This window comes from Haemaphysalis longicornis, unplaced genomic scaffold (assembly GCF_048455015.1).
Source record: "Haemaphysalis longicornis isolate Haplotype H1 unplaced genomic scaffold, Haemaphysalis longicornis Haplotype H1 scaffold_4, whole genome shotgun sequence".
NCBI lineage: Eukaryota > Metazoa > Arthropoda > Arachnida > Ixodida > Ixodidae > Haemaphysalis > Haemaphysalis longicornis.
This window is the reverse complement of record NW_027526361.1, coordinates 113,841,740-113,856,061: the sequence shown is the minus strand read 5'-3', so window position 1 is coordinate 113,856,061 and position 14,322 is coordinate 113,841,740. Positions and strand designations below refer to the sequence as shown.

General features: G+C 46.1%; 1 protein-coding gene across 1 annotated transcript in view; it reads right to left on the bottom strand.

The window, feature by feature from the left end:
* Window positions 1-13,607, bottom strand: part of LOC144179940 (uncharacterized) — a 46,694-nt gene extending 33,087 nt beyond the window's left edge. Inside the window, exons 1-6 of the mRNA XM_077708356.1 lie at window positions 13,545-13,607; window positions 10,274-10,488; window positions 4,549-4,606; window positions 2,444-2,580; window positions 2,122-2,231; window positions 1,389-1,549 (exon numbers count right to left, since the gene is read on the bottom strand). Of these exons, the coding sequence (XP_077564482.1) occupies window positions 1,389-1,549; window positions 2,122-2,231; window positions 2,444-2,580; window positions 4,549-4,606; window positions 10,274-10,488; window positions 13,545-13,607 (744 nt within the window). The remainder of the gene's footprint in view (window positions 1-1,388; window positions 1,550-2,121; window positions 2,232-2,443; window positions 2,581-4,548; window positions 4,607-10,273; window positions 10,489-13,544) is intronic.
* Window positions 13,608-14,322: the final 715 nt, after the last annotated feature.

Below are 14,322 nucleotides of genomic sequence, written 5' to 3'. Positions count from 1 at the left end.
TTTGACTGACAATTTCCCATTCGATTTCGCACGAAGAAAGCTTTGTGTTCAACCATCATAATCATTAGACGTAGGGCTGGATGATTTTGCTGTTTAATTTTGAACTTCCATGCTCCCTCCCTAAATCTAAACTTTTTCCAGCGTATCGGAAATGTGTCTGTGGTGGAGGACTCGGGCTCATGCACTCATATTTGAGGCAAATAATCACGCGCTTTTGGTGTTTTCACCAGGCATTACACGATTTTTCTAGGTACTCTGTAAATAATACTTAAGCATTAAAAAACACCGGCTGACGTTAACACGGCCACATTTTTTAACTATCGGTGCCAGCCTTTATTCTACGCCGGTGGTAAAACGGGAATGGGAGGAGGGATGGTTTGTAGCTTGTGCTGTTGAGTTGGGGAATAACTTTGGCTCTTGATAAAATGACCACCACAAACGTGGGATTTCCACTTCGGCTTTCAGGCTCCCATGCTGTCACAGTGTCGCTCACCAAAACCGAAGGTTTTGGTGAGCGACACTGTGACAGCATGGGAGCCTGAATGGGAAAGCTCACGGTTACAGAAAGTGTAAACTACCGCAACATTTCTACGGCTACACGGTAATCCATCTCGTATGCAGGTGCCTTTCTATTTAAAGCGCACGTATCGAGGTATCCCAGCTGCGCTAAGGCTGGCGTGGAAACCGTAGTCATTGAAACCAGTGAAGATAATTTAAAGTGGTAGAAATGAATTCTAATATTGCTAATAGTTTTATTCCTACTCAGATCGCGCGGAGCCAGGCGCAGAGCGCTGCAAAAAGAGCTCGTGTCAATGTAGCCCTTACCCAACCTTACAAGCACCCCATAAGTTTGCGTAGCCGTTAGTGCATTTAAGAAGAAAATAATACTAATAATAGTAGTTTTATTCGTACTCCGAACGGGTGGAGCCAAGCGCAGATCGCTGCAAAAAGCGCTCATGCCATTGCAGCCGATACCCAACTTTAGACGCGTCTGACAAGTTTACGTAGTCATTACTGCAGCTAAGAACCCAACACATTTGTCTAGACTTCGTTTCATCTCCCATTTCTGCTCCCAACGCCACCAAAACATACAAAGCACCGAAGCAAACGCGACAAAAACAACGGGAGGTTGTGTAGTCCAATGCACCGGCTCATTCCACTGACGAGGGGAGCGCCGAGTGGTGGCGCCACCCGTCCAGCTGCCCGGTCCCTATACGCGGCTAAAACTTCCTGCACGTTCGCGAAAGACCCTATGCGGCATTTTCTAACTGCAAATCACCTCTCATTCCTTCGTCAGTTAATTCAGCGTGAAACTCAGTTTCAAGCGCTACAGAAAACGCTTGAAGCCAACGTGGCCCGCACAGTTATTATCTTCTACCATAGCGTACTTGTTGGATGGTGATCTCGTAGAGCAGGTCGTCAACGAGCACGACGTTCTCCATCTTTCCAGGGGAGTGCCTTTGCGACTTGTGAAGCAGCAGCGGGTGAGTGGTGAAGTGGTACGAGTTCAGCAGCTGCTCTTTGTCCCAGGTCGCTTCGAGACTCAGCTCTGTTTCGCGACAAATCGCAAGAAGGGTCAATGCAAAAATGGTATTACTGTAAACCCTTCTGAGTTATTTTTGGTGAAACTACTTGAGAAAATCAATCCCAATATGTGAAACATGTAAACTTTAAATACACATAATATTTCACTGTAATTAGCTGCTACAATCATACACTGATTAAAATTTCACCTGCGGCTTTATTTGAAGCGTACGGAAGCAAAGCCTGTTTTATTTTTTTTTACCCGAAAGTGGAACAAATGAGTAAACGATGGCAACCCAAAGGCCTGCAGCATGATTCTGGATGGATTATATATTTGTAGGATCAAACAAGCTTGCGAGGGGCGGATTTAAATTGAAATTATTCTTATTATAGTTGACTCTTTAACAAAACGAATCCCTTAGACCATTCACGAAAGGTCAGGGCTACTTTCAGATGCGACGATGCTTATTCAAAGTGATAAGGAGACAATAGGAGGTATCTGCCTTGCCCTACAGCGTCAGATTGCTAGGTTGGATCTTTATCTCCGTCTAAAATAAAACCACATGCGAGCATTACGTGTAAAGCTTGAGCCCTCACCGTACATCCAGGGTGTGCTGCATCGAAAGAATGCGTGATCTTTGGGAAGTAGCTCCGGATCGAAGGTGAAGCACATCTTCGCGGGAGTCCGCAGAAACTGGCGCTTGATTCTAGATGATGCCACCAAAGAGCCGTCATCACAAAACTGCATGTTTGAATGGCTTTAGAGGCTACGGAGCTCTTGCAATACTCTTTAATGCTTGACACACATTATTGCGTTCAGTGTCTGCTGGCAGGATGCTACTTTTAGTTGGAGCTACCTTAATCTCATGTTTCCTAGGCTTGCAGAAATTCTCACGACCTCATCGCTGAAGTAACTTACGATTTCCGGCACTCGAATGGCTCGCAAAGTTGCTCTTGGGAGCCCATGCGACAGGTGAACAGCTTTTCAACGTCTGGAAAGCCGTAGCGTCGCATCTCGACCGAGTCAAGAAACTTCGGCTGGGTGTAGAACAGGATCTGGATGCATGAGACGGCGTAAAGGTAGTAAAATAGTATTAGCGCTTCAACATTAATGCCCCTGTGATGGGTCTTCGAGAGCCATACGGGCAAGCTTGACTTCTGACATGTTCGAATTCAAAGTACTGAATTTAGTTCTAAGTAATGTCGTAGCAATATAAGTTGAGAAATAAAAAGTGGTTCTCGCGACTGAGGAGTACAATGCAGCCGCTTAACAGTACAAAAAAAGTTGCGGGGAGCGGGGGGCTCTGTTTTACACTTTCCCTTAAACCGGAATACGTTATATTACACGAATTTTGTTTCGACGGTGTTTTCATAACGTACAAAAATGTTCTTGTACATGACTATTTTTACGCGGCTCACATTAACGAATGTGAAGGCAGGCAAGGCCAGTCCGCAGCTGTAAAAAGTTTTTAGCCCATTTACGTAGCCCGAGGTACGTTCGCGCAGCGCACGAGGAGATGTTTTGTAGGAGGTTCGGTAGTCGGACATTTGCACAGGTATCTTTTTCACAGCCATAAAACGGCCCTGTGCGTTGTCTCATTGAAATGACGCTGATATAATTCTGTTGGAATCTGCATCATATGGGAATATACAGCAGTTTTCATGACTAAATGTAGCACGAAGGGTATTTATACAATTTGCCAAGGATTCAGTAATAAAACCGGATATTTCGGCTGTATTTTATAGGAACATGTCCCGGCCTGTATACGTTCTGCAGAATGTTAGAACCTTGCGTTAAGCAAGGTTAATCTATCTTAATTTTATAAACACCGCCTTTATTTTACCGCTATCCATGTACTTTCTCCACTATTGCCTTTCGACCCTTTCGCCCTCTTAGGCATTTATTCAGTCTTTTTTATCTTTATATTTGCTCTTTCCTTCTTTGACACAACGGCCATGGGATAGCTCGTACGTTGGCGGGACGATTTTGTTCAGATCATTTGGCTGGACATCCGAAAAGGGCTCAATGCGCGTGAACATTAAAATAAGTGGACGCACGAAACTTCAGACAGGTAAGCTCTAAGAGTTTCACATTCTTCAAGGGGATGGAAGAAATTTCGTAAGATTTCTATGCTAACTGCGGCGATGAACATGTCGAACGAGTCACTTAGAGGCGGGTCACATCCCAACCTCCTCAAGGCATGATTTGTGGTTTCTCGTACAGTTTTGTAGCATCCCTATACAATAATTACCATATATACGAAAAAACAGTGAGTTCTTTTTTTGAAACCACCGTTCTCATAGTTGTTCACTGTGTTACCGGGCCTATAGTAGTACATTTTTGAAACTTTAAAATCACTTGGCAAAGTTCGGAATAGCCGCTGGGTCGCCACCATCTTTGTTGTACTTCCGTTATCTTTGCAAACAGGCTCTCCGTCGAAATTAGCATGATTTTTACTCGGCTAGGGAAATCTTTCTAATCTGACAGAACTTCACCCGGTCACAACGATGTTTTTATACGACACTCTACATCCAAAACAACAAATCGCTGTGAACTCAGAGATCAAAAAGGCTGACAGAAGTTTATATTGCCTACTTTTACTTCCCCAGCCACAGGTAAAATTTAGCCTTGACATGATGATGCGAAGAAACCGTCTTGAACACGATGGGTGCAACTTAGTGTGTAGTCATAGCGAAGTGTACGTTTTAAAACTTGCCCGCGGCAACACGATGCAATTATGACCAACCAACATTGCAAACAACGGGAATGAATATCCATTGCTGAAGCGCAGCAATGCTACAAGCTAGTATAAATTATAGTGCCCTCGCATTTATGCATAAACAAAACTGAAAAGAAGCGAACGAAGCAAAACCTGTTCTCGCTTTGCTTTCAGCTGGCACAATTTCGGGATAGAAACGCTGTACCGTACACTGAAAATAAGCCGCCGTATACGGAATATCGTGCTGGCACTAAACTTAGTCCCTAATGTTAGGTAAATTGTTTGTAAGTTTCGTATTGCTTACAATGTCCTCCCTTGAGCAGTTCTTCGGAAAGTAGTCACACACCTTCGTAGTGTTGTACCTGCAAGGTTGTGAGCAGGACTGGAATAAATTGGGTCACATGATGGCAGCATAACGGCAACCAAAATGGTACATGCAGACAGATCAAAACTAAGGCGATATGTACGAATTTAAGAAAAGAAAAGGGCATTTTACTGGTGAAAAAAAGTCTTTTCGAATGGAAGCTACATTATAGATGTGCGAGCCACGAGTGTTCTCAGTTTTCAGCCTGGAAATTCCTTACGTCGACACTTCGTTTGCATAAACGAAGTCGCGACATCCATATATAATTTCTTCACAAGTTAGCAACCCCATTTCTCATTGTTACGATATTAGTGGTACCAGCGACCGTTCAAGAAACGAACACAATTTCTGAATCCCGCGAACGAAAAGCTGACATTTTTTTTTACTCATAACGTGACCTTTTCATTGAAGAGTAACCAACACAATGCGGCATAGTTTGACAGCGGGTTTAAGTTGTAACCAACAACTAAACTGTCCATAAGGATGAATGGCTTAAGTAAGCGTTCGTTAATTACGTCAGTTACTACGTTTTTTGGTTTCTTTTCTGCGTAATTTTAACAAAGATTTGTAAAATACGTTCCACTGCAAAAAATGAAGGAATCTCACACTAACGCGTAGAGAGAGAGAGAGAAAACTTTAATGAATACTGAAGAGGTTAGCCCCACAAACGGCGGGGCTTGCTACTTCAGATGGGGGTGAACATAGCGAGGTGAAAAAAAAAAGGAGGGGAAGAAGTGCGCACCAACAATGAATAAGAGGGAGAAGAAAATGAAATCAGTTCGGAACGTAGAAAAAAATTACAGCACTAGGAAAAAAAATCTGAGGATCCCAAGTTTAAAGAACATCGGTTAGTCCCGTGTCAGACAGAAAAGTTAACAGAGCCTTTGTCCCTCGCGCCGCGTCAGCGTGATTTTGCCACGGACCAAGAAAGTGACGCAGCTCTAAAGAGTGTCCTCGTAGCAGTCGCACTAGAGTTCTTTTAGCTGTTTCACGTTGAGTTGTATGCTTCGGGCAGTAACACAAGACATGCTGTATGTCGTCTCTCACAGAGCACACAGAGCACAATGGCGAGTCCGCCCAGCCTATCTTAAAAAGAAAACTACCAGTGAAGGCAACGTTCAGGCGTAGTCGGTGAAGGACACCCTCAGTTTTCTTTTGCAGACCTCGCGGAAACTGGAAATTGCACTGAGGGTCAATCGCGTGCAGAGGCAAGGGTATCTTAAGAGGGTCCTGCCAAGCTGATAACTGCAGTTTCCATCCAAGCGCATTCACGGCCGTACTTCCGTCTTGTCTGGAATACGGGATTCCAATAGACAGAAGCAGATTGTGCGCCTCTTTCGCTGCTGCGTCAGAGATGACGTTCCCCTTGATGCCGGAATGACCCGGTAGCCATTGAAGCGAGATGCGGTGCCCGTCTCGTAGCCCTAGTGTGTGCAATGCGTTTAACTCACGCACAAGTTGGCCGCAGCGGTGGGATGGCTTCATCAGTGCTTGCAAGGCAGGCCGCGAATCGGTAAAAATCACCCATTGTCGAGCGGGACTATTGGTGATGTGAAGGAGTGCCGCCCTAATAGCAGTTAACTCAGTGAAGGTGGACGACGTCTTGTGACTGAGTTTCTCTTTCACAGTTAGTCCCACCGACGGAATCGAAACTCCAATGGCTGACGAGTCAGACTTCACGGATCCGTCTGTATATACCTGAATGTGGCCAAGATAACGCGAACTGATATGCTCCAGCGTGTAGTATCGCAAGGCTTGCTCAGGCAGAGATGATTTCTTGCCTATACCTGGTATGGTGAGACCTATATCCCATGGTGCAGCTTTCCATGGCGGAAAGGCAGGCTTGCTTGGGCGTTCGAAGTTGGCCGGTAGGAGGCTCCGTACATGCGGGGAAGACACCTGTGCTAGAGGATGGTCAGCACACCGGGTTACGTGACGGAGGCTGGTGCGAAGGAACTCTTGGGCTTGGAGTGTCCGGGCGGACATACACCTTGCTTCGCAGAGAGTTCCATTCGTGGATGTGCACCTTGGAAGGCCCAGGCAGATGCGCAGAACTTGAGCCTGCGCACACTCTATCACTCTGAAGTTTGTCTTAGACAAACCAATCAGCGCTGGGAGGCTGTACCGCAGAAGGCCAAGGAATAGTGCCTTATAAAGTCGTAGTAGCGAAGCCACTGAGCAGCTCCATGTTTTTCCTGTAAGCATCCGGAAAATGGCACAAATGAATGCAGGCGTTCTCTAAGGATACGGATATGGGGGGCCCAAGATAGTGAGCGATCTAATGTAACTCCGAGAAATTTATGGTTGTGAACGTATGGTATTTCTGTTTCATTTATGACCAGAGGATAGCGGGATAAATCCCGCCTCGTAAAGGCGACCGCGGCACACTTTTCGGGTGAAATTAGCAAGCCGCAGGTTCTAAGGTACTTTTGAATTGCAAGAAGAGCTTTCTGCAGTTTTGATCGTATACTTCTCCGGTTTTTGCCAGAAGCCCAGATACAGATGTCATCAGCATAGAGAGATATGTTAACACCTTGGGGTAGCACTTTCGTGATCCGGATGAGACAGATGCTAAACAGCACAGGGCTTAGGACTCCGCCTTGAGGGACGCCTTGTGTAATCTCATGCCGCCTTGTGTCGCCTTCCTTGGTGGTCATATAGACGTACCGCTTATGCAAGTAGTTACAGAGCCAAGTGTGCATCCGCCCTCGTAGCCCTACAAACGCCATTTCCCTTCGAACAGCTTCATGAGAAACGCTATCGAAAGCGCCTTGATGTCTAGGAACACAGCTACTGTGATCTTTTCGCAGCCTTTTGCCGATGAATGTCCCTCACCAAAGCAATGACGTTGTCAACGCTGCTTCTTCCTTCTCTGAACACTGAGATCTCTGGGGGATACACTTTTCTGTCCTCAAGATCCCATACTCTCCGTCCACTGGTGCCCACGCCTTTGGCGCCAAGCTCCGCCGTGTTGACTGTGACTGGGCCCTGGCAATAGATTCCGCTAGCTCTTCGCTCGTAGACAATGCAGCAGCATTATCCTCCAGCATGTCTCGGAAAGTCGACCAGTTTACAGTCGACAATGGCCGCTTGATGGTACCGCCACGAACTCCATCAATCATGGTGTACGTTGGGATATGATCGCTGCCGAAGCTTTCAATGTCTGGGTACCAGGATGCGACAGTCAGCAGAGAAGTGGACACCATAGTCACATCCAACACGCTTGAAGCGCTGCCCCGAAAAAACGTGGGACAACCACTGTTGAGCATTGATAGTCCTGCTTGGCTGGCCACATCGAGCAGACTGTTTCCCCTTGTCGTCTTAACACTGCCCCAAGCTGGATGGTGCGCGTTGAAGTCCCCCGTAAGCACTAACGCGTAAGACTTGCGCGTAAGACTTGAAGGTATCAAACCTGTACGCAACCTTCACGACTATTACGACGGTTTATCTCCACGATTGCAGCCGAATTGTTTCTTGTTTGCAGCGTAACGACCTATACTCCAAAACTGTTACTATAAGTGTGAGGGTCCTTCGTTTTTTTTTTTTTTTTGAGGGGGGGGGGGGTGATTTTATTGGACATCACCTTGGAGGGCGTATGCTATGACGTTGACGTGTCTTTCTCGTTCCGAGGAAGTGTTTCCACAATTACATCAAACGCTGGGCCTTTTTTTTTTGCAATTCTAGGCCGATTTCTCTAAATGGGTGTGCTTGGCTTGACAAAAGTGCGCCGGGGACGCTGGATGGTCTCCGTGAGTTACGCATGTTCTTAGTGTTGTTAACTGCTGACACGCAATGTAACGATTTGCTAAACAGCTTTGCTGCTAAAAAACTATCAGTACAACAAATGTGAGGCCACAACTTGGCTTCCAGCCAGTTAATCACCAAGTTCCGGCAAGAGTTGTCAGCTCAGCTTGCACCGCAGGTTTACGCTTAGTGCACCTATTGTAATAATCATGACTAGGTGAGTACCACAAAATTGGGTGAAATAGAGAAGCAACCAAGAGAAGCGTACGCTAGCAGCACCGAGCCTGGAGTAAAACAAAGGCAAGAAAAACGATAAAAACCAGTTTTGACGTGATATTTTTGTTTCTGGTAGTTGGATCAGGTACTCGTTGCTAGTTAACGTGTCTACTCTATCACCTAATGCAACAAAGACAAGAAAAATTGGCTCCAATCCACGCTGTGAAGGTGGTTTGAAAGCAAAGCTTTAAACGACACCTAAAGCAATTGCCTATGCGACGCCACTTGAATTCCCACACGTGACTCCAGAAAGAGTGAAACCAGAGATTCTGCCAGCCGTTACTTGGAATTCGCGGTGGCGGCGTCCCGAAGGCAGGAGTGTCGGACACGCCGGGCTAGAGCGGCGGACGCCGCTGGTGTAACCCGGCCGTGCGTCGGCGTGAATAGAAAGGAGAGGAGCGTCTTTCGAAGGGTGAGACAGCGTAACCTAGCCATCCTGATGTGCTATACTCGGGAACAAGTTAAGAACGGCACCAGCTCATGTACTGTATCACTCCGCCTAAGCGACGGACCCGGATGTCAACGGGCGCGCGCGTTTTGAAAGGAGACTGCCACGAATGCGTGATTTCGTCTGCCTATTATCACGTAGTTTGTTTGCCGTCGCTGTAGTAGTTTATAAGCATATTAGGTCCAACAAGATACAAAAACGGCTCGTGTCATGTTCAAAATATTCCCAGTAACGCGCTACTTGTGCTGCGCGGAGTGACATCCAGCTGCGGTGATGAGGCACAGCAGCAACTTCGGTGCCGTTCTTAAGTTGTAACCGAGTATAGCTCGGGGCATAGCGCGCTTCCTTCATCGCTACCGTCGCTAAAGCGGACGACAACGCCGTCCCGCAGACGGGCCCGCCAACTGGCCCGCCTGTGCGAGCAGGCACTTGCGCGCGGGGAACGCTGGGTAGCCATTCCCCCCGCAATCTACACTGTGCTCCGTGAGTGAAAACCACCCTCCCCACCCAATCCGCGTTGGGAGTTTTTTGTACCGCACGCCGCGAAAGAACCGTTGGCTGGTAGAGGTAGAAAGCTTTGCTTTAAAAGAGAAAGTGGGCCTAAACATTGTGTAGTTATCTTATTGGATTCAACTTCATCATGCGTTATTAGTTTATTCGAACTATTTACACTCTCTTCTTTTTTTTTTTGGGGGGGGGGGGGAGTGCGTTGAAAAGTGTCGTTTTCTTGGTACAACATTCACCGCCTATTGGCGGATGCCCCCTAACATGCCACAATTGTAACAACACAGGGCGAACTTTAACGCTTAGCAATGATGTTTTATGTGAAAAGCCGCACATAAAAATACATTTTTTCCCATGGTGTGGCCGAAAGTGAAAATTTAAGACTCGAATTGCGTTGAATGTATTGTAATTCGCGAATAGTTGTGTCGAAAGCGATGTCGTCGTTGAGGTGGCCTCTAAGGTCGAATGACGGTTTTTTTTCGCCGTCGGATATGTTGTTTCCAATTTAACAACACATTGCCGGTAAACTAACGCTCTAGTTTCCGGCAAACAGCCAAAGAAATTACTTTCTAAGTTACGTAATGCAGCGCACAAACAAAAGTGCAAGGGCCGTGGCCTGTGGTACGATGCCAAAAAAAGTAACAAGGATAATTTTCGGCTGCCTGAACAACCAGGTTGAGTCATGGAACTAACCAGGATGAGAGACAAATGGTGACAGCGGGGAACTCAGCCGCGTCGTGGACGAATACGCTCGACACCAAGGCTGGGTAGGAACGGAAGTAGAGGACGACGCCCACGGCCTGGTACAGGAATCCGGAAGTGCAGGCAGCGGCGATGACGATCTTGAACAGGGTCACCCAGCACCTGTTCTGTTTTTGCGGGATGCTTTCTTTCGTGGAGACGTCGCCCTGAGGAGACAGCACAAAAGCGCACAGTCCGTAAAGTGGTATGTTACTGCTGAGCAATCTCACAGTGATACAGATGCCCGATAGAAAAGAAACATCGATGCATCCTGCGAAGTTTTCCAATTTTAGGTGCGAAGCACCTTAGGACTTCGCTTTGTCCGGAGCTTGGCGTCCGTGTACGCAGTGTTGCGCATGCGCGAGGAGCATTGGATAGGATAGGATTGGATTGGATTTGGATAGGATTGGATTGGATTGGTTGGATTGAAATGGATTGGATTGGAACGGAATAAATTGAATTTTATCGGATTGGATTGGATTGGAACTGTATATACTGTACACACGGGTTGTCACTCATTTACATGCGTGAGTGGGCAATGCCACGGGTGATTTACGGTAAGAACGACTACGCCACCCAAGCATTCTTTGCATGTCCAAGGTTAGCTGAGCTAAACCGGGTCCATTTCTCTCTCTCTCTCTCTCTCTCTCTCTCTCTCTCTCTCTCTCTCTCTCTCTCTCTCTCTCTCTCTTTGTCCTCTAAACACCCCATTCGTACCCGAAACATACCCGAAAAGGTGTATTTGCCAAAGCTTGTGTAGGCATTAAATGTCCCATGAGTGAACCAGCTGGAGGTGTCCAACGTATGTGGCAGCAACACGGCTTGTAAACCTACGATTGGCTGATGTGAATTCCATAGCATGTTCCACGTGACCTTTAGCTGCGGCAGTACGTACCATATTACTATGGATTCGGAGGCATCTATTACATCGGCAGACGCGACTTCGGTAAGGGGGCGTCCATGCCAGCGCACCGCAGATACCCCGGAAAAACTTGAAAACATTAGTCGCAGAACAAATGTGAAGCAGCACTCACTGGCGTTCAAGTGAACATTACTGCTTTCCAACCTACAGCTCATAAGTGCTTAGGTGTCTTCATTTTTGCTCATGGTGCCTCAAATGGCCTGATCATCATCATCATCAACAGTTTACTCAGGCCCGCAGCAAGGCGAAGGTCCCTCCCATTGACTTCCAATCGCTCGTTCCGTGCGCCGCACGAGTCCACTGTTGGCAACCGAATTTCCGTATTTCGCCCCTCCATCGTGTTATTGGCCTTCTCCTTTTTCTAGGCCCATTTCTTGGCATCCACTTTGTCACCCTAATTGTCCACCGGTGGTCAGTACGTCCCACTACATGGCCAGACCAAGCCCATTTCTTTTTCTTCAGTTGAAGTATAATTTCATCTACTCGAGTGTGTTTCCTGATACAGGAAGCTCGTTTCCTGTCTAAGAGTGTTACTTCTATCATTATTCGTTCCATGGCCGTTTAGTCGATCAAAGTTTGCTTTCCTCTTGTTTAGTAAGGCGGCAAGTTTCACCTCCTTGTGTCATCACAGGCAGTATGCGCTGGCTGTATATTTTTTATTTTGAGCGATAGAGGTAGCTTATGTCTCATTATTTGGAGTGCTTGCCGATTGCACCCCAACCTATACCTATTCTGAGCCGGATTTCTCTCTCGGGGTTGGGGTCATCACTAACCATCTGTTCGGGGTAGTTATATTCTTTCACTTCTAGCGTTTCGTTTCCCAAGCTGAAGCGGACGTTTTTGGCATGCTTATTCCTCATCACTTTAGATTTATAACTATTTATTTTTAGCTCCACGGCCATGCGTTCTGATCGCAGTTCGTCAAGCATTTCTCGCAGGTTTTCTGCAGTCTCACTCAGCATACACTTTAAATGACTCAAGTATTCTCCATTTATCCTTAATTCTGTGTCTTCACCGTGAGGAAATCTAAATACCCCTCCAGACATGCTGTGGACACTTTTGGCGAGATAGTGACTCCTTGTCTTACTCCCTTTAGGATGGGGAATTTATCGCTTTGATTGGAAGTGTTGTCCTGCCCGTACATGCCTTATATGTATTTTAGCACGGCTGCAGTTTGCATTGAGTCAAACGCTTTCGCAAAGTCTATAAATGCCATGTAGAGGGGCTTACTGCATTCTGCGGTTTTTTTATAACTTGATTGACAACATGAATGCGGTCCATGGTTCAGCACCCTTGCCTAAACCCAGCCTGCTCTTCGAGTTGTTGGGAATTCAGGCTGTGTCCAACACGATTAACTATAACTTCGGCAACAGCATGCAAATGGCTGAGAGTAGACTGATCGGTCTGTAATTGTTAAGGTCACTGGTACCTCTCCCTTTTTATGAATCAAAATAATGGTTGCCTTTTTCCTGGCTATAGGCGATTTTTGAGCCTTAAGCCTGATATATTGTAACATAAATGGCATCTATATATCGTAGCATTAGGGTAGGCTTATTATCTACAAAAACAAGCTATTACACATAACATCGGCCTTAGAAGCGTGTTCTAGGCGAAGCGTATAAGGCTTGGGTTCTGTGTATTTCCCATATCAGCGAACAGAAAGTCACGTGTTTTGAATAGCGAAGAGAAGAAAAACGAACGTCTCGGTGTGTGTGCCTTTATATTAGCACAGGATTATCTCCAAAGCCTCGCGCCATCTTAACATGATTTGTACCTCAAGCTTCTACGTTTTGTCGCTTACATATGGATTTTTAAGACAATTAGTTATTAATAGGCGCTATTCTCCGGGTGAGTAGATCACATAAATATGCGTGCGTCTATTTGTGTATCTTTCTGGATGACTGCCGTCAACGCTGAATAGAAACAAAATTTGTGCGTGCCTTAAACCTCAATTCTGCGTCGCCTCTATGATGTGTGTTAGAGCTTCGCTTGTCATCACCCTTAAAAGAGAGGAATGACTAATAATTTGTTTTCATAGCGATCTAGCCAACCTGGCTGTTCTTTCAAAGGGAAGGGAAGAAACTATCTATGACGAGTCTTCAAGGGGGGATTTATGACAGTTCCGATAAAATTATCCTGCGCCGCAAAGCGGCCATGAGTTCTACACGGGGCTTTCGCTCGATGATGAAGCAACGCTACAATATTAAAACAATTGTATCGAAATTGTGGATTTGAAGATATGATTCTTTTTAGCGTTCGCCCATTATCTTGAGCCAAGGCACAAGCGTAAAAAGTACTTACCTGAGTACCTAGAAAACCGCGGCCAGTGCTTGACGGGGAGGCCCAGGCTGGCTGGAGATACATCCCTTCTACCGTAGAGGCTTCAAGCCGCAAGCGTTGTGGAGCAAATGCGGACGATCTACTGCTGTTGGTACGATGACAGCACCAGATAAACTGGTACACGCTCGCATCGAACGCACCAATTATATGTCGGCGTTTATCTCGCCCCGTTCCCATCTATTTCTTTGTGATTATATCGATTGCAGCATTGCGGCTTGTTGCCATTAGGTTGACACTAATAACTTGCGATTCCAGGAACATTATTGCAGAAACATAGGCCTCTTCTTATCACGAATCCGTTGTTCGGCAGACGGTACCCTGGGAACATGTTCGATGCCATTCGGTCCAGAAATTTGTTTTGCTCTCAGCGTGTCCTATGACGGGCAAATGGCGGCTGTCCTATTTCGCAACATTGTAGATCAATGCAAAGTCCTAAATATAAAGCTTAGCAGGGAAAATTGCTACGCCACGCGCGTATCCGAGGTGGTATGCGTTAGTGTTTCAAATAACAAGGGGACTGAAGCTTCAAAGTGTACAGTTTGCAACTTCGCGTTAGCCCCAAACATGACTTTCTTCGTTCTTATGAAAATATAGCAGGAATATATCACAAGATACCCGTAAGAAAATATCACAAGATACCTGCAAGAAAATACCTTCCAGAAAATATAATACGAGGTAGTAGCAGTGCGAATATTGCTCGATACGAAGTTACTTGACTGAACTACAGAAAAACTTATGT